The following is a 23,974-nucleotide window of genomic DNA, read 5'->3' on the forward strand; positions in this document are numbered from 1 at the left end:
ATTGTCTCTCTCCCTGTCTAGAAGGACCCTTTTTTTAAATCTTATGTGTAAGTCTATCTCCATTAAGCTACTAAAGAGACCCATGTAGAGAACTTTGGGTCGGTGACTTCCAAATCAGTTGGCCTTAGAGCACCAAGTTATGAAAAATCGAGACTTAATTGCTCGAGTCAACTAGGCTACGAAGACGAGTATAAGATATGCCTCAATTAACAATATTTTTTTTTTTATCTTTTGTTAGATGGAACCACCAGAATTTAGGTCACCTAGTTAAAGATCAATTCATGTTTAAAGTCGCCTCATCAACAGATGACAGTCATCCCAAGTCTCAAACATGTGGTCAAGTCTCACTTACATGGTTACAATGTGTATTGTACAGATAGAATATGAAGAGACATATACCAAGTACTCCACACAAACTCAATTCAAGTGATGGGAGCATAAAGCTAATCATTTATTGAATGTATATCTAGTCACAAGATGCAAGTTTAAGCGAACAACATACGATGTTGCAGTGATCAAAACTTTATTTTATATGATAAAATTAAAAATGCATGAAAAGGGGCATATGCAGATCAAAATGAATATGTAATGAAATGAATGCAAAAACAGACAAACAAAATGAGATGTGCATGGATGTCCCTACGAAGATGGTCAAGGAGGTGCACAAATACCAATAGCCTTTCATAGTTACTCGAATCTCAAACCATCTAAAGGTTTAGTAAACAGATCGGCAAGTTGATTTTCTATAGAAATGTGTTCTAGGGATACCACATTGGACTCAACAAGCTCTCAAATGAAATGATGACAAATGTCAATATGTTTGGTACTAAAATGCTGAATAGGGTTACTTGAGATGTTTATAGCGCTAGTGTTACTACAGAACACAATCATAATACCCTGATTTATCCCATAACCACTAAGCATTTGCTTCATCGAAAGCAACTAAGTACAAAAGCTACCGGCTGTAATGTATTCAGCCTCGACCGTGGACAAAGAGACTAAGTTTTGTTTCTTACTTATCCAAGACATGAGATTAGAACCATCATAGAAACAACCACCTGAGGTACTATTTCTATCATCAACATTTCCAACCCAATTGGCATCAGAGTAGCTGGCTAGATCAAGATTGGAGTCTCTAGAATACAAGATTCTATGATTCACGATTCCATTTACATACCTAACGATATACTTCATAGCACTCAAATGAGATTCCTTAGGATCAGTCTAAAACCTTACACACACTCCAACACTGAATGCTATGTCAGGTCTATTGGCAGTAAAATAAAGCAAGCTACTTATCATACTCCTAAATAGTGTCTGATCAATACTCTTGCTTGTAGGATCTTGACCTAACTTAACACTTGTGCTCATAGGTGTCCTTGTATGTTCTTTACTATCTAGCCCAAATCTCTTGACAAGATCTTTTGCATACTTTGATTGAGAAATGAATAGCCCATCATCTGTTTGCTTCACTTGAAGTCCAAGAAAGTAGCTTAGCTCTCCAACCATATTCATTTCAAATTCTTGTTTCATGCATTCAACAAATTCATGAGCAAGAGAGTCAACAGGAGAGCCAAAAACAATGTCATCAACATAGAACTATGCTATAGTTATGGTTTCTTCAATATGCCTAATGAATAAAGTTCTATATGCATCACCTTTTGAAAATCTACGGTCAACGAGGTATGTAGTGAGTTTATCATACCAAGCTCTAGGAGACTGTTTCAGACCATATAAGACTTTATTCAATATATAAACATAATGATTAAGCTCCTCATACTTAGCATTCACCCAACATTCATCTCTAAGGGTTTCCTCTACCTTCTTAGGCTCAATCTGGGATACGTAGCTTTTGCATGTTAGGTTATTTAAAACATTCTTACGTAACATCATTTCTTCATTTAGATCCCTAATGATATGAGCCTTAGGATAATTTGATTTAACCCTGGATGATGGTTCTCTAGAAGACTTAGATTTGTCACTAATTGGTTGATTCTTATCTAGGGTGTCTATGCCTTTAAGAGAGCACAAAGATTTGAGAATTTAATGCTCTTTAGGTTCAGTAGTTGCTTCTTAATGATCACGTAGATAATCTAAACTTACCAATTCTTCTACACCTTTCCCCTTAGTGAATGCATCATCAATCACAACATTTATGGACTCCACAACACTTTAACTACGCTAATTGTATACTCTATAGGCTCTACTGTTCTTAGAATATCCTAGAAAAATTCTTTCGTCACTCTTGAAATCAAACTTGCCTAAATTTTCTCTATCCCGCAGAATGTAGCACTTGCTATCAAACACCCAAAAGTATTTGACAGTAGATTTCTTACCCTTCCAAATCTTATATGGCATCTTATCGATTTTTAGTTTGAGGTATACTCTGTTCACTGTGTGGCATGCAGTGTTAATGGCTTCATCCAAAGAATGCATTGCAAGGTCATTGCCGTAAAGCATGGCCCTAGCCATTTCTTAAAGCACTCTATTTTTCCTCTCAACTATCCCATTTTGTTGAGGAGTGATTGGTGAGGAGAACTCATGCTGAATCTCCTCCTCGAAACAGAAGTTTTCAAACTCTTTTCCATGATCACTTCGAACTCTAGATATGGAAAGATTTTGTACCATCCTAAGCCTTTTACACAAGGATTTGACTAGATCAAATGCTTCAAATTTCTCTCTTAACAGTTCAATCAAGGTATATCTAGAGAAGTCATCTACCACAAAACGAATATAGCGTTTACGTCCTAGGTCTCAGTTCTAGATGGTCCCATTAAGTTCATATGGAAAAGTTCTAAGGGTCTGTTTGTCAAAATTTTAGAAGTTGTTTATGATTTATCCTAAGTTATTTCCCTTGCTTACAAGGTTTGTACATAACATTTTCATGTTATTCAATTTTAGGCAAACCATCAACAATTTCTCTTTTGGCCAATTTTGACAAACTTTTATAGTTCATATGACTGAGTCTTCGATGCCAAAGTTCAATCACATCAATTTTAGCATTGCTGTACAATAGTTGGAGTTAGGAAGAACTCCATAATAATTATCAAAAGTTCTGAATCCTTCGAGTACAACTCCATTCAAAGAGTCATAAACAGTACACCTCTTTTGGATAAAACTCACTTCATAACCAGCATCACGGATTTGACTTATGCTCAACAAATTTGACTTTAGACCTTCCACATAAAGTACATTATAGTAGGTAGACCAATTATGTTGACGGTACCTTTACCAAGGATATGTGCCGTAGCGCCGTTTCCAAAGGTAACCATACCACCATTACAATCATCAAGGGTAGTAAACAAAGCTTTATTTCCACAAATATGTCTCAAGCAAGCACTATCAAGATACCACATACATGTATTCTGACCTTATAAGCAATATGAGCTACAAAGCAGTTAAGATTCTCAGCATGACTAATTAAATCACTCTTCTTGACCCAAACCTTTTGAGAGGTCAAGATAATCCTAGTCAAGTTTGTTACCATCTTAGTTAACTGACTAACCTAATTTGAAAGGAAGCTAACTTGACTAGGGATATCCAGACTTCTATTCCTATTGCCAAGCTTACGACATTTAGGTCTATTATGTCCTAAAGCTCTACAATGGTGGCAAGTAGATATAAACCTAGACTTGAAGGCACGTGATTGTTGATCTTGGTTTTTAGGTGTGGGAAACTTACATTCTCTAGCTATCTTTTGTTCTGGGACACTTTTGCCCTTGGGTTCAGAATTAGTCATGTTATTAGATTTGTTGGAGGCAGGGACGAATGTGGTTTTGGATGAGCTAGCCATGTTACTTTGACTCTTAACAAATCCTAGACCTTACCTATCCTCCCTGGTTTGTTCATCCCTAACAGATCATCTAGTTTGTTAGTCCCACTCATGAACGGCTGGAGTTGAATATTAGATTTCTCTATATCACTAGTCAATGCCTTAGCATTGTCTTCCAGCTTCTCATTGACGCATCTTAACCACTAAGGCTTTTGGACGAGTCCTGAAGATTGCTTGTGAGCCTCTCTTTTTCTCTCTTAAGTACGTCCACCTTCTTATTTATCTTTTTGATCTTAAGACTTTCCTTAAACAGAAGTTGGTAAGCTTCATGAATATCACTCTCATTTTCAGTATCTTCCCTAGAATTCTCACTCTTCTTATTAGACTTGCTTTTAACTGTATACACGAAAGCCACATAACCCTTTTTATTTTCACTGCTGGAGGAGTCACCTTGATCACTCGAGTTTGTTTCATCATTTGTCAAGGACACACTAAAGCCTTGCTCTTTGCCTTTTTCAAATTTTTCTTAAAACTAGGGCATTCATTCCTATAGTGTCCAAACCCCTGACATTCATGGCATCTAACATGTTGAGATTTTTTATTAGAATTTCTAGCATTCGGTTTCTCACTCTTATCATTCTAGAACTTACTAAGACATTCATTCTTTCTCTCTTGCAGTCTTTTTTATTCTTTAGAGATTTCTAAAATTTCTTTACGAGTAAGCTATCTTCTTATCCCTAAGGGTCTCTGTATCACAAGATTCAGACTCCTCTTCCTTAACAATGCTCAGTGCTATGAACTTATTTTTCTTCGCCTATGAAATTGTGAGCTCATAAGTTTGGAAGGATCCATCAAGTTCTTCTATCTTAACTTTGTCCAAGTCCTTGCTCTCTTCTATCGTAGTAACCTTGGGTCTAATTTTCTCGAGTAAAAACCTAAGGACCTTTCTAACAATTTTGGTCTTGGGATTCCTCTCACCTAGGTTGAAGTTAGAATTCACAATATCATTGAATTTAGCATAAAATTCATCAAATGATTCACCTTTATTTATCCTAATTTCTTCAAATCGAGGGGACTAAATGATTCACCTTTATTTATCCTAATTTCTTCAAATCGAGGGGACTAACATTTGCAATTTGGAATTTTTTACGATTTTGGTTCCCACGTGTGTGGTCTCTAGAATGTCCCATACTTCTTTAGCAGTTTCGCACATTGACATTCTCCTAAACTCTTTCGGGAGACACAGCCATAAACAATGCATGGAGTCCTTTTCTATTCTAGTTACATTCGGCTAATTATTTCTTGGTCCAAAGTGAAAATCAGTGAGAGTGACTACTCCTGACACAGTAATGGATGGGGCTTTCCAACCATTCTGTATACTAACCTAATCATGTTAATCTAGGGACTTAAGAAATGCAAGCATTCTAACTTTTTAGTAGGCATAATTGCTTCCGTAAAAAATAAGGAGGCATTGAGAGTGATTAACTCATCTAGACAACAATTTGGGTCAGGACTTGAAATTAGGCTCTGATACCACTTGAAATAACGTAGTTTGACCCAAATAACACCTATAGGGGGTGAATAGGTGTTTATGTGAAAATTTAAAAACTCAATTAATAATTGCAATAAGTCACAGTTATTAATTTAGTCTAGATTCATTAACATGCATTACTACCCTAAGTTGAACTGCCACAAATAGTAAATAGCTGAAAATTAAAGAATACGATTATTTGATGACAGAGAAAATCCTTGCGAAATTAAAAACTCCGGGCCCAAGCCAATATGAATCCATTATAAATGAAAAATCAATTTACAGTCCGCTAGACTCAATGAACTCTAGTTTTTCCTGACCTTCTGACATTAATTCTCCAAAGCCCTCCCAGAATACGTGCTCCTGCACCAATTCCCTGCTCTTGATTTCGCCTCTCTCTTGTGGATTCCCAAGAACTCTCCATTCTCCAACGATAGGAATTTCGATCTCATTCCTTGATCTTCAACTCTTGATAGATGCTCTGGAAGGACATGTTTCAATGTTTGATGGATGTGAATTTGATATTTTTGAATTAGTGCACCAATAGGATAGTGGGATTAATTTATCACAAAGTGTAGGAAGTGTTCTTTTACTTCAATCACTCACCAACGAAATAATACTACACACTAGAATATATAGGTCATGTTTTGGATAGTGTGGGTTGGGTCAAAATCTCGAAAATCAAAATAGGATTTCTCCAGATAGCACTGTCGTTTAAGCGAAAAGCTAGAGAAAAGCTAGTAACAATGTTTCGCTCAAGCAAGGTAGTGGCGATGAGCTGGCGACAAGGTCTCTATTTTTTAAGCTCGAGCAATCTCCTAGCTAATAGCTAACGAAACTTTGACGACTTCTCTTTACTTTTTCCCAAACTCAAACCCTAACATGATTTTACAAAATTGCAATAAAGTCCTTGACTTTTAAATATATACAAATTGACCTCCCTGAACTTTAACATGGACAATTTGACCCTCAATCTTGATCATATAAAATTTGATCCTTTTGTTTATAGAATTGTCCACTCAAAACCTAACAATAAGATACTACAATCAAAAGTAGACATGAGGAAGTGATAACAGATGTGTATATGTTTTGTCCTTGAATAATAAACACAATTCTTTGCTAAGTGAATTGTGTACTGACTGTTACAATACAATACACTCTTCCCATACTTTAAACCTAATTCTTCTAAAAAAGACTAAAACCATATCCGCTTCGATCATTTCGAAAGATACTACCTTTTAAGCTTAGAGGACTTCATTGAGGAAGTCGATGTCGTACTTGGGTGCCATTTCTTCTATATACTTGATGATCTCGACCAAGTTGATGACATAAACCTCTTGCTCAAGCATATTGAAGGTCGGGGATGCCCTTCACACCTTTATGGCTCTTTAGGCTTTTGCAGCAACTTTTTCAGCTTAGACCCTTTCCTCCTTTGTCTTTCCTTAGTCCTCTTCAACTTGGATCGTTTCCTTCTTAGCATGGATCTTAGTAGCCTCTATCTTAGACTGGATCTTAGCAAACTCCCTCTCTGCTTACGTTTTGGCGCCTAGCTTGGCATCTAGAGTAGTATCCATTTCCTTAGTATTCTCCTTTTACCTTTTTAGTGGGAGGAACTTTTATCAACCTTGACTATGGGTGAACGCGATTTGGGTTGGACGTTTTTTCCATATCTTCAACCCAAACTATTTTAGAATTTTTCAAAACCAAATCAAACAATTTTATTTTTCAAACCAAACCAAACCATTATTTGCAGTTCAGTTCGATTTTTATCTATGGTTTACCTATTGACATTATAGTAATATATTAAAAACAAGTTAAAATTTAAGTTTAAACGAGAACTAATAATGTTAAATATTAAATTACATTTATATTTGTTTGAAATTCGAAATATAAATAAAAATGCAAAAAAGTAGAAGCAAGTTAGTAGCTAGCAATAGGTCAATAGCTTTCTCCACTAAAACTTTTACAAGCAACAATATAGAATCAACAGCACCCCTTCAGGCTTCATCAACAAAAGTACCAATAGCACGTCAACACCCCTTCATCAACGAATTTCAAAATGATCCTATACCTTTGACCTTTCGTTTTTCTTCTTGCCTTTCCCATCCATTTTCACCTCTTTAGAGTCATCATCAGCTTTTTCTAGAATTGGATCCAAATCTGTAAAAAGAAAAAAGAAACAATCGAGGAGGCTAAGCCATTGTTATACAAGTGGTAACTAGCTAAGGAAAAAAACAAAAATATAGTTAGCCCCAGTTCGAGCCCCATTTTTTCCCATTCTTCCTAATCATTTTCTGTAGTACTCATTTTTAGCAACACATTTTTCATTAAAATAATATTACATGCAAATTAAAAATTTTCCTTCTTTTTAGCCATACATTTTCTATAAATTTACTATTCCATAATGCATTACAAGAATTTAACGGGCTCAAATAAGGCCTTAATTTGAATTCATATGTAAATAACCAATAAACATATAGTTAATAGAATAAACATATAATTAAAAACGAACCACAGATGCAATAGCCAATAAGCCAAAATAAAAACATTAAGAAATTAATTGTAAAAATTCCAATAACTAAGAATATCGAAACAATTCTTGAAATTTAGGGGCGATAGCGGTGCGAAGATCCAGAAATCGGAGCGGCACATGCGTGATTGCGGAGCAGGTGAAAAATGGTCCAAATCTAACGGGTTTGAGTTTAAAAATTTTCAAAAAATGTGTTGTGAAGTAATCATTAAACGAATAATTGAAGATTTATTGAAGAAACTTGATCAATTTTGGAGAAAATTTGAAGAGCTTTGGGCATGAGCTTGGAAAGGCAAACTAGAACTGGCCTTTAAGTTTGAAGTTTAATTTCTCATTTTTTATTTATTTTTTATATTTAAAAAATCAAAGAATTGTGCCTTTTTTAATTTGAAGTCTGAAGTTCAACTTTAAACATTGAGCCTCTTTGTTGTTCACTATTGACTACCTCAGTATGGCTCAATTTAAATTATCATTTTGTAATTTGTATTGCTGATTTGTTGTAGCTTGTAAATTGGTATTTTCTTTTCTAAAAACTATAAAATTTATAAGTAGATAAAATGAATTATTTAATTAAAAAATTTAAAAAAATGTTCGGTTCGATTTTGTGTGGTCTTTAAAACTCGAAATTTAAACCTAAACCAAATCATTTTGAAATGGTTTGGTTCTATTTGAGGGAAAAGTCATGGTTCCATTTGGACCCAAATCAACGGTTTCAAACCAACAGGTTTGATTCGATTTTCAGTTCCATGATTTTTTCGTATAGCTCGACTACTTAGTATATTATCAAAGCATCATTTGGGGGTTTCAACCTTGGCCTTGACTTGGTCCAGTACATCCATAAGAATAGTTAGCAAAAATAATGAAAGCATGCAAAGCACAAAGATTGGGAGAGCTAGTTACCTTATTAGAGACAACCATCAGGTACAGAATGGATTGACGATCGCGAAGTTCAATTGGATAAGGCTAGCTTGCTCTACTTTGATACAACACATTGTCAAGAGGTTAGAAAATTTTTTATTTGGTAAAGAGAGCAGCTGTCATGTCTCATGAGGAAGAGGGAGAGGGAGCCTGATCGATAAAGATTTTTGAATGCTTCTCACGTAGATTATGTAATTCAGGCCTCGACAAGGCACGTAGTAAAAGGTCGAACCATTATAGGCTATGAAAGAAAACAATAAGGTTTGAAAAAAAGAAAGAAGGTTAGGACTTGACCTCGGAATAGAGATAGGGGTTGGAGCTGGAGAGGAACTACCTTTCTAGGGCCTATTGTCCAAGCTAGCTTCATCAAAGATACTTCGTCAGTAGCTGGAGCATCTCTTCTGGCCCTAAGCTTGATGGAATGTAGGGTTGAACAAACTTTTGAGTTGAATCGGACCAAACTAGACCTAAATCGAATTGAACGATTCGATTTAGTTCTTTTTGGTTAAATATCCGAATGGATATTAAAATCGAGAATCGATGAGTTTGGTTCGATTTTTGGTTCTAAACTACGAATTAAAGTACAAAATAAGAATCAAATCTATTTAATTTTTTAAATTTTTTATATTGAATAACCCAAATTATTTAAATATTTTTCTAAAATAAATTTGTCAATTAACTAATTAAATTATGAACTTTAAGTACCCAAGGCTCCAACTCCCAAGGGCCTAGCCCCACTTGAGCCTAAAATATTTTATTCTTGCAAATTTCAGGTCAAGCCCAACATCATTTCAGAATTCAACTAAAACTCACTCATTCTGTCATTTAAGTTTAATTGTTGCCCTCATTTTTAGTCGCTTTCCTCTCACATTTTGCTCTTGAAGATCCACACTGATCATGCCATCAAATCCTATATTTGTAATAATTTCTACATTCTTCTTCATTTTTTAACTTAGTTTGTGGGCATATAAAAGCTAATTCAAGAACACATAATTGTTGTTTCTTATCATTTAGGTTCTTGGATGGAAGACAAAAAATAGCCTAGTAAGATGGAATGGAAGAATATCTTCTCAAACATAACATTGGTTGGATTAATATCGTTCTATTGTAATTGTTAAAAAATTTAATTATGGCACAAAATTGAACGGAACCAAACAGAGTCAATACCATAATTAAAATTTGACATGACGTTTTACTTACTAAATACCAAAAAATTATGATTCGGTTCGATTCTCATTATAATTGAATCCAACAAAACCATGTCCAGCCTTAGCGGAGTGCCTACCTAGCTATTCTATAGCTCATCATTTCCTTAGAATGGCCTAAAAGGATAAGTGGAGAGGTCAGATTAGGAGTTTAAATTATATAATTAAAATATAGAAAATATCTAGAGAGAAGAAAGGAGAATTGAAGTATTAATTGAGGGACTAAGTCACAAATAAAAGCTTGACCTTGAAGAGGTTAACAACGCTGACGAGGAGGTTGCATGACCTTCAATATTAATGCACAGCTCTGATAACATCTGTCCTTTTCTTGATGAGGCCTACATAATCTTAATCTGCAAAAATAATAAGAATAAATAGATTTCAGGTCAAATATACAATTATGAAAAACCCAAATGAGCAAGGACACTTACCGATTTTGTTATAGCAAGTTAGGAATACATTCCTCCTTCGGAACTCTTATGGGTGAGAAAAACTTTGTTGGGACGGTCGACTGTCGAATGGGAAGCCATCACCTTATCGGATGGCCCATCCTCACCTAATGAAGTGAGGCCACCTCAGGACTTAAGGTGAAAAGAAAGAAAAAATAAAGTTCCGGAAACCCAATGAGTTGGTGGCTCTCCATTCGGCTTTCCACCGAAGTTTTTCTCCTGAGGGGTGGAACTGCTAACCTTTTGAACAGAAGAAATTGATCTTCCACCTTTTTCCTGAGGAAGGGATATCTACCATTACTAACCCCCAATCCTTGCCTTAATAGTGGTGTAATACCGCACCAAGTCATTTTCATCCTCTTTAAAGGTATAGAGAGAAATAAACTAATCTACAGTTAGTTCAGGAAATCCTAGCCTGTTGCCATACATAGCTGTTGTAAAAATAATGTGATTTATGCAATGAACTGTCAATTATAAGCATGAGTCAAATAAAATAAATATGAGAATAAAATTAGAAAAGTTGGTCTAAGAGAGTCGCGATAACTGCTTTTCTAAAGTTGTATAGCCTCTTCTTCGTGCTGGTACTTTCGGCAATGCGCGGCTAAAAGATAAAACCCTTATAGCTAGCAACTAATTCTCCTTCTATAGGCATGGCCACAGGGAGAGAAAAAACAAGCCTTTATCAATTGTCAAAATTTATAAAAGAAGATAGAATGACTAGAGAGTAGTATGAAAATATTAGAGAGTATTTTTGTGTATCAAAGAATGTGAAATCCACCCCTTTTATAGTAGAAAAATTCAACTCCCTCATAATGAAAATTAATCAAATTCAACATAAGTTACAAATATAATAATGTGATTAAATTTTTTTTTATTGAATGAAAAATAAAAAACAAAAACTGAAAAATAAAAAAGTTAAAAAATGAAAACTTGGAAATTAAATTGAAAATTGATTTTTTAATATTCAATTTTGAAAGTTTTATAACTTATTTTCAACAATCCCCCACAAGTTTTAAAACTTTCAAAGAATTATATCAATATTATACTGTGTAATAGGTGTATGTATCTTTTAGACTTGAACCTCACTTAGTGATAAAAATTTTCATTTAAGGGAACTATAATGGACTAAGCCTTGAATTAGGTCTCTTTGATCAAACTTCAATTATTCCACACACAATATCGATTTAGGCTCAGTTCATAGCGGTAGCGCTGTTAATGGTCATGCGCTCTTATTTTGATTCTAGTAAGAGTCATTAGGGAATAGCCAAATCCCATAGTCATGGTCTCATGACAACTCTTACACAAGTGAGTCCTCCACTGGTGCGTGTGATTCGCACCTTGCGAGAATTCTCCCTCGGTACTCATTTAGGGTAAACTCTTCCTAATATCACAATCATAGTATTATCACCATAGGGATGAGCACAAATAATATAGCGCTATTACGAGTCATGCAGTGTGGGTTGTTCGTACCACATTAAACCTTCTTTATGGGATCTCCAATCACAAAGGTTGGGTTACTCTTGTAGGTGACTCCTTTACGGGCTTTAGCTTGTCCCACTCAATGATTCATTAACACCCTTTTTGGGTAAAGTTTTGATTAAGTTGTCTGATAAATTCTGTTAAGATCTCATAAAATTAAGAGAAATTACATTTATCTTAAGTAAGGCCTTAATTGACTTAAGTATTGCTTGAATATGCATATTCATCTTCTTATGTGAGTGAGATTGATTTACAAGGTCTATTAATACTTTACAATCACAATGTATTGAAATAGTTGGAATTGGCTTATTTATTAATGGTATATCTAATAATAAATCTCTAAGCCACTCAAATTAGTACATGTTGCATATAATGCTATTAACTCCGACTCTAAAGTACTCATTGAGATAATCGTTTGTCTTTTTGAACCCCAAGATATGGTCGCACCACCTAGCATAAATATATATCTAGTAGTAGACTTAATATCTACATTATCAGTTAGTATATCTACTAAGTCTCCCAATAGCAAGGGCTATATCAGGTCTGGTCCTATTTGCTATGTACAATAAAGATCCAATAATTTGAGAATACTCAAATTGCGAAACTGGTTCACCTAAATTCTTCTTCAAGTGTACATTTGAATCATATCGAATTGAAACTAGTTTATTGTCATAATGCCAAAATTTTTTCAACATCTTTTAATAGCATTGGATTGATTTAGTGAAATTCCTTCTAATGTTTTCCTTAACTTCATTCCCAAAATTATATGAGCTTCTCCCAAATCTTTCATTTCAAAACTTTTTGACAAATAACTCTTCACATCAGTAACAAATCCTAAATTTGTCCCAAATATTAATATGTCATCCACATATAAACAAAGTATCACATGCTCGTTGTTATCTACTTTGCAATATACATACTTGTCATGTGTATTAATTTTAAATTCATAATTTAGTATACCTCTATTGAACTTCTCATGCCACTGTTTGGAAGTTTGCTTCAATCCATATAATGACTTCATTAATTTACATACTCTATGACATTATTCTTTGATTTTAAATCCTTCTGGTTGTTCTATATATATTTCTTCATTCAAATCACCATTTAAAAATGAAGTTTTAACGTCCATTTGATGAATGATCAATTTATGAGTACTACTTAATGCTAACAATGTTCTAATAGTAGTTATTCTAGCAATGGAAGAATATGTATCAAAATAATCAACTCCTTCTTTTTTGGGTGAATCTTTTAGCTACCAACCTAGCTTTATATTTATCTATACTTCCATCAGGTTTCAACTTTTTTTTTTTTTTAAATACCCACTTACATCCTATTGCCTTACTTCCTTGAGGTAAATCACATAAGAGCTAAGTATTATTTTCTATAATTGATTCTACTCATCATTGATAGTTTCTTTCCAATAAGGTGCATCAGTAGAGACCATAGCATCTTTATATGTTTTAGGTTCACCTTCAACTAGATATGTAAAGAATTCTTCTCCAAATGATTTCTCTTTCCTAGTCCTTTTACTCCTCCTAAGTTCATATTCAACTTCATCTTCTAAAGATGAACTAGATGGAGTGCTATTTAGAAACAGTTTCTTAAAAGTCGAGGGTTCGTTTGAAATTGTAGTTTTAAATGGGAAAATATCTTCAAAATAAGTAGCATCTTTAGCTTCAATGATAATATTATTTTTAATGTCACTTACTTCGGAATTTATAATCAAGAACTTATTTGCGCTACTATTTTGAGCATATCCTATGACAACAACATCCACATATTTTGGTCCTATTTTCTTCTTTCTAGGATAATGTATAATTACCTTGGCCAAACACCCCAACACTTTTAGAAAATCTAACTTAGGGGATTTCTTTTTCTATAGCTCGTATGGAGTTTTAATATTATCCTTAACAATTACTCAATTCAATATATAACAAGAAGTTAGGATAGCTTTACCCCATAAGTTTTCAAACGCTCCGAAACTTATGAGAATAGCATTTACCATATCCATTAAAGTTTTATTCTTTCTTTCTGCAATACCATTGGATTGTGGTAAATAAGGAGGCGTCACTTCGTGTATTATATCATTATCCTCACAATAATCCTTAAGATTATTTGTAGTATATTCTCCTCCTCTATCGGACTTCAAAATTTTTATCTTACATTCTAATTGATTTTCGACCTCCTCTTCATAGATTTTGAACTTATCATAGATTTCATCATTCGCTTTCAATAAATAATTATAACAATACTTAGAATAGTCATCTCTAAATGTTACAAAATATTTATTACCAGCACTTGTTGGCAATCTATTAGAATCATAAACATCACTATGAATCAATTCTAAAAGGTTTGTGTCCCTTCTAACATATTTAAAAGGTCTCTTAGTTTATTTGGCTTGTACACAAACTTCACACTTGTTATTACCAACTTGAGATTTTGGAATCAAGTTTAGATCCAAAAGTTTCTTGATCTTCATATTACCAATATGACCCAATCTTTCATACCACAAATAACTAATTTCAACATTAAGAACCATGGAAGAATCATGATAAGGATTTTCAATAATCAATTTAAACAACCCATCACTAATATAACTTTTCCCAACAAAAACATTGTCTTTTGTTATATCAACCTTACTTGACTCCATTACAAGTTTAAAACCTTGTTGAACTAAAAGTGATCCACTAACAAAATTTCTTCTAACTTTCGAAACATGAAGAACTTGATCTAAAATTAAACTTTTCCCAGAAGTCATCTTAAGCTTGATACTTCCAATTTCCAATACAAAAGCGATGGAATCATTTTCCATAGTTATGCTTCCTCCTCTTGAAGTCTGATAAGATTTAAACAAACTATTATCAAAACAAACATAAACATCTGCTCCAGAATCTAATCACCATTCATTACTATTATAAATAAAATTGACTAAAGATGTTGATGATTCACACTTAATGGAAAGTCCACCATTATTCAACATGCTTACTTGATCATTTTTAAATTTGTCCTTCAGCTTGTACTCCTTAGTCCTTTTACAGTAGCAATCTCAAGCAATATGGTTGGTTTTTCCACATACATAACATGGCCATTGCTCCTTCTTTTCTTTGCCTTTGTTATTCTTAGGTTGGAATTTTTTCCTATAACGGTGAAAGCTTTTCTTTAACTTATCACCTCGAGACTTAAATTTCTTTGAGTAGCTAGTAGTGGTTTTTTAATTTTCTACTAAGTTTGCCTTAGCATGTGATTTATCAACTTTGTTGATACAATTTCTATGATGTTCTTCTATTCCCATGGAATTGAATACTTGGTTCAACGTTAAAATCCCTTGCTTATGTCTAAGACTTTTAGCAAAGTCCGACCAAGAAGGTGGAAGTTTATCTATAAGGCATGAAACCTTATAGTCTTCACTAAAACTAAACCATTTTTCTTCTACATGTCGTAGTAAATTTTAAAATTGATGGATTTGTTCATTTACACATTTTCTGTCCGCCATAATATATTTGTTAAAGGTTTACACGTTAAATCTATCGACTCCAGCATCATCAATTCCATATTCTTCCTCTAAAGTTTTCCAAGGCTCTTTAGCACTTGTGATATTATGATAAATGTCATAAAGTCTATTAGAAAGAGCACTTAAAATTCGATTATGACAATGGAATTCAATTTGTTCTGGGTCATAACACGAGGTGGATTCTCTACCTTCATTACCTTCTTTTATAGTAGAAATTAACCCTAGAACGGTCAACCTATATTCCATTTGCTTTTTCCATCTTTTAAAATTTTTTTCATCAAAGTTTTCCTGTTTAGCACTATTAGTATCTTCACGAAATGTCATTCTTATACAATGAATTATTAAGGCAAAGAGAATATATATATATATATATATATATATATACACACACAATGAATAACACCAACAATAAAATTTTCAATTAAATCAAATATTCCAAGTAAAAATATAATAGATTAAATGAATATTTAAATTTAAAATGCCATAGTCACAATTAATTTTATATTAACAATGCATAGAACGCTCAAGTCAATCAATAAAGTAAATAATATAAGTTTAAAAACTTTCCACTAAGTTATCAAAATGAAATAAGTGCTTAAAATTAAAAATATTGAAGCAATTTTGAAGAGTGCAATATTTAATCAATAAAATTCCTATGAGCTCCCAAAATGAAGAATTTATGCAGTAAGTTTCAAAATGAAAATCACAGAAGGCTCTAAAATTTAACAAAATCAAAAAATTGAAGCATAATAACATGTATGTTAGCAACTACCAAGAATTATTATTACACAAACCACTCACACAACTTTAGATTGTTGTAAAAATAACGTAATTTATGCAATGAACTATAAATTATAAGCACGAGTCAAATAAAATAAATATGAGAATAGAGTTAGAAAAGTTGGCCTAAGAGAGTCGTGATAATCGTTGTTCTAAAGTCGTGTGGCCTCCCCTTCGTACGGGTACTTTTGGTATCGCCTGGCTACGAGATAAAACCTATACAGCTAGCAACTGATTCTCCTTCTATGGGCACGACCACAGGAAGAAAAAGGACAAGCCTTTACCAATTGCCAAAATTTATAAAAGAAGATAAAATGACTAGAAAGTAGTATGAAAAGACTAAAGAATATTTTTGTGTGTCAAAAAATGTGAAATCCACCCCTTTTTATAGTAGAAAAATTCAACTCTCTCATAATGAAAATTAATCAAATTAAACATAAGTTACAAATATAATAATTAAATTTTTGTATTAAATCAAAAATTAAAAACAAAAAATGAAAATTAAAAAATTAAAAACTGAAAACTTGAAAATTAAGATGAAAACTGATTTTTCAATATTCAATTTTGACAGTTTTATAACTTATTTTCAACAATAGCAACATGCAACCAAATAAAGTTAACAACCTATTAGGGCAGAGCTAGGTTGGGGGGTATTCTCTAGGGGAAAAAAACTGGAGGACTAGTGAAGGGAATGGCAACCTCAACCCGCAGCTCGTGAATATGGCTGGGTTCATGCCACACAGTCTTTTAGAGGCTCACAAACTCGATCGTCAGCCATTGGGACAAACAACTTGATCGAACTGTGATGTTACATGTTGTACGCAACGATTCGAACATGTGTCAAGATCTCTTAAACGTTCAAACTGGATGATGACCTATTGTAAGGACGCACGAAATTCTTTTGTCTACTTCCCCAAAAACATATCCTAAACTCTTTTGAACTCACCTGCTTTTAAAGAGAAATAGAAAAGAGTAGAATAAGTGGGGGCGAAGGGAACAAAGGAGGTATCTGGAGGAGAACCTCGAAAGACAAACTCGAAATGGATGAAAGGATAGACTGAAGACTTCTTGAGGAAAAATTTAAAATATACTAAAGAAGTCAAGGCAAGCTACGGTGAGAAATGAATGGCAAAAGCCAAATAGAAAGAAGAAGAACATGAAAATGTGCAATCTCGATGGTTGAATGAAAATGGAGGCGGGAAAAAATCAGATCAATGGTTAATTTAGAAAGGTCAAAATAATGCAGTTGCAGTTTTGTCAAAATTTCTATGGAAAGATTCAAAGGAGAGGAACTGACAGGTCGTCTATTCTCTTCAATGTGCCACTCAGGAGCGTATCCTAGTAAATAATTGTCTCCCGTCTAGTTCGAAAGCATTAGTTCCAGACTTGAAGCTAAGAGTTAAGGTTCAAACTCTTTGAAAACAAAATTCAAACCTAGGGGCAATTGTTGGCATCTAATTTTAAGAGGCCACCTCGAATTAAGTGTGGACCTACTTCAAAATAATTACTAGAAATCTATAAATTTGAGGTAAGGTCGGACCATCAGGCTTACCACATAAGAACAGCCAAAGTTGTCGTCATCTAAAAATATTATCATGAGTAAGTTGGAAGAATGTTCTCCAATAACATCACATCACATCACACCCACAACAACCAATTAGAGCATCTCCTAGAAATTTTATTTTTAAAGAGAATATTCTACAATTTATAGAGCACTTATAACTTTAAAGAGCAAAAATTTTAAAGTGCTCCAATAGCCTCTTTATTTTTAATATTTAATTTTAGCATTCTCAATATGTATTGTTTTTAACATTTAATTTTAAAGTACTCCAATAGCCTTGCAATGATTCAATGAAAAGATATTGAGATTTGCACATATTATTTAATTAAGTCAATAATTGTACATTGGAAGTTGAAACCTCTTGAAACATTAAATTATAGAGAGGTAGGTTTGGCTCTCTAAATTTGGAGAGCCAAACTCACTCTCTATTTTAAAATGTTAGATTGAAGAGTTTATTGGAGTAAAATTTTAAAGACTGACTCTTTAAAAAAAAGAGTATTCTACGTTTAAAGAGCTCTTGGAGTTGCTCTCAGAGACGAGAATGTGTGATCCTTGGCGTCAGTGCCACTACTCTCACCAATTAGGAGAAAGCATTGATTGCCTAACTTGCAGGTAATGACCTAGGTCACATAGTATCACGTAACGGTAATAATGGTTTGACCTTATCGAACTACTCAACCAATGAGATAAATTCAAATATGGCAGTGACACATCTTGAGGATGGACATTGTAACTTTACAAGATAAGAGGGTGGAAAGCTCTTGTTTTGCGAACTATATTATAAAGCAAGGGTCGAACTAGAAGGGTTGAGCTAAATGTTTCTCTGTAACGCTGCACCAAACACCAATTAATGAAAATTACATGTTCTATACCACAATTCCATCAATAACACACTTTTATTATATGAAGTTCCTCTAAAGTAGATTTGAAATTGTCACATGAGTTTTGGTCATAAACATCACGTTTACCTAACATTCTTCCAGGTAGGTAATATATCAAGCATATAAATGCTTTTCATATTTGTTATCAAAACTTATTTGAGTAGTCTAAGAATCTACGCCTAATAATTCTTACACCATCTACCTGGAGTCTTGTTTTAAATGTGATGCTTAAAATGTTAAAAATAATATTTAAATAAATACATGTAACTTCTTTCAAATATCTCAAGCTTTGAAGTGATGTAATTTATACAAAATTGGAGCTTAAAAAGATCATTTCAATCATCTGAAGCTCAAATCGAAGAGTCAAATTAGAGGATTAGTGTTCTTAGCTACTATTTCACATGGGTGTATTAAGAATAAAATTCTTTTATCATTTGAATATGAAAACAATCATCAAAATCACAATTTATAAGGTCTTATTAAGAACAGTAATCCAAGTTTTATATGGTAATTATGTTGCGAAAATAATCTCCTAAGCACCGTGCTTAGATGACACACTATAATGGGTGGTGTAATTAGTTTCCAAACTAACCATTATCTTTTATCGCCTCTCGTAGTGTGCCGAAAGCCCAAAGCACCGGTGATTAGGAGATCATGATTGATTAATGTTATATATTTAAACTAGATGAGATCACTTAAATGAGGAGAGAAAGTTAGATGGAGAGGGAACAAGAATTCATGGGATTTATTTGCCATTAATTTCTGAAAATAGGAAGTCCACCTTCCATAGATAGTCAATTACCATGGAGGTATATACAGCAAACAAATTGTTTGCTAACTTTCATGTTACCACTCTTAAAATAGAGTGACAAATACGACAAACTTATTTATTCAGTAAACAATAAACATAAAAACATACCTATTTATTGAAAGAAAAATCCAATCTCATGTAGACAAATATATCATATATATGCAGAATGCAACATGTATGTGCTTCCAACCACCATCGCACATTACAAAATTCCAATCCATCTTATAATTAAAGTCCGTTAAATTCACTACATTTGCCCGCCAATATTTAGTTATATAAACAATTACAAAAAGAAAAGCTAATAAATGTACCATTGGCAATGGAGGAAACTTCCCATTAACATGCACATGGTCCTGTTCCCTTTGGGGACTTTAATAATTCAAGAAATTTAATTGTCAATAATATATCAAATTAAAATAATGAAACATATGACATGAAGAATCTACTACAGCAAATATATCAAGAACAACAACAAGAAAAAGTGATTATTAAGCAAGCCATTAGTCATAAACAATTCAGCAGACAATAGATAAGTGTATTGCTTATTGTCCATTACAAATGTCCCGAGATCTTTCATATCTATATATTATAGAACAAATTAAAGACACAATACAAACCCGAAAAGAAAAATAGAAAACGGGAAAAAAAAACGCCGAAATAGAAGCCACGTCTTGATGGAACAATACACGTGTTCCATTGTACGGTCGATGGAGGTGGTGAATATGATTTAGCATCTGTTTTTGCATTTTTCCATGGCTCTTGGAGCTGAAATTGGGAAAAATAAAATAAAATTAAGAATAATAATGCTAAGAAACTTAATAAAACTTAAATTCTCTTCATGTCACAAGTACAAAATTTATGTAGTTAGTACAACAACGATTATGATGATGATGAAAGACCTTATTTTTACAAAATCGGGGTCAATTCTATAAATTATTTTTGTCATTTCTTTAATTCTTTCTTTATATTTCTACTTGTAAATATTGTGGATTATACTTTGATGAAGTGTGGTAAGATCGTAGGCCCAAGAATATAGTATTTGACAAAGATCTCAATTTCTTGTGAAGTACTTACCAAGTCCAATAGCTTCTGATCCTTTCATTATGCGAAGGCGCTTGCAGGAATCAACAAACATCCTGCATGAATAATAATCAAAACAAGGAATTAATGAAGTCTTTTTACCATCTAAAAATTTAAGTTGCAAGAGAACCGTCATACATTCATTTAAATCCTGCCTTCACTATATATATGCCACTTCATGTGAGACCAGATTCTTTCCTTTGATCAAAGGTGTAATTTCTTCACAATTTTCATAAATGGACGATGGCAAGAAACGACGACAAGAAACTTACTCCCATGGTACATCGCCCACAAGCATCCAGTCACCATCCTTATCTTCATAGGTGGGCACATACTCAGAACTGTTCAAGAGATCCATCAATTTGCTCTCATTCATGAAATCTATCATACCTTGAGTCCCATAATTTCCTACAAGAAATCAACATATGTATCGAAAACTTTAGACTTTTCTTCATTATTTATGGTATTTTCCTAGAATAATTCATTCAATTATCGTGTTCTTACCCATGGTGAATGAACTGAACATCTTGGCCAAGGCATCAGAGAGTTCTTGATAACTCATATACAGCTTCAAGTCCACCTTACGAAGATAAGGCGCACCATCCATGGAAACCTTCACGAACGCTGCCTTCTCAGACTCTTCATTGTTGCTCTTCTGGCTCATAATATTCTTGCGGAATGACCTGACTGGTGGCCATCCCACCACCTGTGCCCTACACTCCAACATGAACCTCTTTTACTAATTATATGCTAATGTCCTGTCTAGTCTTGTAGTTTTTTTTTTATTATATATAACTAAAGTAATGATGTACATGTACATATACATGTAGATATAAACAGTATTTGTGCGTTTTAAGTGTGTATATGCGTATATCTGGGAGGTGGAGTGGGGTTTCTAACATTAACATAGACATGTACTTACTTGGCTGGTGGCTTGATTGGATCCTTGGAAGGAAGAACAGTCTTCTCATTGGAAGAATTTTTCATCGTTTCTTTCAGATCCAAAGCTGATTCATTGGAATGAAGTTTGAGTTTCAGATCAACAGTCTCTGAAAATCCTCTCTTCCCAGTAATTTTAATCGAGTCACTTTCACTTCCACCACAACCTCCCCCGGGCGGGCCAAGGCACAGCTCAGTTTCTTTCAGATTCAGGCCGCGCTCCTCCCCGAGAAAGGCTCCGATATTCCGGCCAACTTCCATAGCTTCTCGTGCTTCAAATAACTCGTTTTCAAGTCGATGGCTTATAGTTTCTTCTCCTCCTTACCTTGCAATTCTATGGTGATATATGGCTAGAGGGACAGTTTTCCTGTGTTGATAATAATAGCAAAGGAGAGCAGTGTGTATAACTTTCACGTGCATATATACGGATGGTGGCATTAGGCTATCAAGTTCCAGCAAATTGCATGTCAACACGTGGATAATTATAATATATACAATAATTTTATGGGATCAAGAGCATGTTACTAGCTAATTAAAGTTATTAGACTGCTTTTGTGCTGAAATTTATAATCGATCATTCAATTATTTGTCTATTTATTAACGTGTCAAGTGGATGATTTCTTTTATGTTATCAAGAAATTGAAATTGAGAAATGGCATGATTAAGGGAACCAATGGATGTGGTCCAGTAAAGAATAAGCATGATCAATCTTCTTCTCAAATCCCCAAACTTGAATTTAATTATATTCTATACTTTAACTAATTTATAGGAATTGACTAGTCATGTATGTATAGTTCCCTATATATTTTCTTTTTTTTTTTTTTTTTAAATAAATTGAATTTTACAATACTTGAAAATATTAAACATTTTATCATATCAATTTTCATTTTTTAAGAGGTTATTTAAAAAAAAAAAAATTGACAGCTGCAACATATATTTCATTAGTCTATTATTATTTTTAATAGAATATAGAACGATCAATTTTCGGAAGGAAATACTTCGTCTTTGAAATTACGTGGAAGAAATATGTCATTATTTATTTAATAAAATATTAAAAAATAAGAACAAAATTACTGACGATTTCATCCAAAATATTTCTGTCTCTGATATTCCATCAGAAAATATTTTCAAATACTAGATAGTAATAGAAACTAAAAATATTTGACATTACTGATAGAAAATTTTAGTTGGTAAATTTCAAAATGAAAAAATATGAGTTATACGAAAGCATAAAGATTTGGGCAAAAAAAAAAAAAAATCATCCATGGTGTAAATACATCAATTAAAATTTTTGTAGTCTGTTCATTTTAAAATTTTATTTAATTGAAAATGGACGTGTCATATATATGTGTGTGTATACACATACACATATTAATTGTTGTATCATGTCGGCGCACGCACATATATAGACTCCTAAGTGTTTTTACTTAGCTTATGCTAAGCACAATGACATGAACTACAATTAATTGGTAGGTAAGTTTATGGTACATCTTAGAAATTAAGCCCATGTTATGTATGGATTAAAATCAGATTTTTAGTATATTTTAATAAAAGTTGATGAAATGTGTGGTTAATCGGTTGTGGGACCCATGTAATATGTGGTTAAATTTTATTGTTAACTTTGACTTACATAAAAATCTGGATTTTAATTTATACCATACAATGGCTAAATTAGATTGGCTTAATTGTAGTGTCAAGCCACTATTGCTTAGTGTAAGCAAAGCAATGATGCTTGGTTGAGATCAATATTGTGTGTGTAGTGTAGAAAGACTCACATATTTGGCTTACTATTTCACTTGATCCGGCTCGCTCCTACTTACGTGTCCTTAGACCCTTCGCCCACTTAGAAATGAAGGGGTTTTCTACTTTGTCAGGGCCCCCGGCATTGTGGCCCTCGCAAAGTAACAGGGCTCAGAAAGGAATTCAAGCCATTGACACAAGATTTTAGTCCTTTAGTCTAACTGAACCAATTTCAAGCCATTGACACAAGATTTTTAGTCCTTTACTCTACCTAAACCAATTTCCTAATATCTATTTTCCTCAATGAATAGCGGCTTATCTAGCCACTTGGCTAGTTAGGGAAATTTTTTTGACTAACAAGATACATAGCTTTTTCATTTTATTTTTTTTCATCAGGCTTTCGAACTCCTCTTTCTATTCTCTTAAGCTCACAATATGCTCAAAAATCAAGAGTGTAGTTAAAAATGAGTGTAAGGAAAAATGAGATTTCAAATTGGGGTCCAAACACAAACGACGACGAAGAGCAACCCAAAATTTGATATGCTGGCTATTAGAAACTTAATATCTTTGTAGTTGCAAAAATGCCCTCATGTATACATATACATATATATATACATATATATATATACATATATACATATATATACATATGTATATATGTACATATATACATATATGTATATATGTACATATATACATGTATGTATGTATATGTATATATGTATATATATACATATGTATATATATGTATATATGTATATATATATATGTATATATATATGTATAT

At 33.2% G+C, this 23,974-nt stretch overlaps 1 protein-coding gene across 1 annotated transcript; it reads right to left on the reverse strand.

The window, feature by feature from the left end:
- Positions 1-19,910: 19,910 nt before the first annotated feature.
- LOC111393714 (auxin-responsive protein IAA14-like) lies at positions 19,911-21,846 on the reverse strand. Its single transcript, XM_023019386.1, has 5 exons — positions 21,431-21,846; positions 21,013-21,221; positions 20,781-20,916; positions 20,503-20,564; positions 19,911-20,193 (listed from the first exon to the last, which is right to left on the reverse strand). Exons 1-5 carry the CDS (start codon positions 21,706-21,708, stop codon positions 20,156-20,158), a joined length of 723 nt encoding a protein of 240 aa, XP_022875154.1. The 5' UTR covers positions 21,709-21,846; the 3' UTR covers positions 19,911-20,155.
- Between the last annotated feature and the right edge of the window lie 2,128 nt (positions 21,847-23,974).

Source organism: Olea europaea, chromosome 4, assembly GCF_002742605.1.
Source record: "Olea europaea var. sylvestris chromosome 4, O_europaea_v1, whole genome shotgun sequence".
In the NCBI taxonomy this organism is placed as follows: domain Eukaryota; kingdom Viridiplantae; phylum Streptophyta; class Magnoliopsida; order Lamiales; family Oleaceae; genus Olea; species Olea europaea.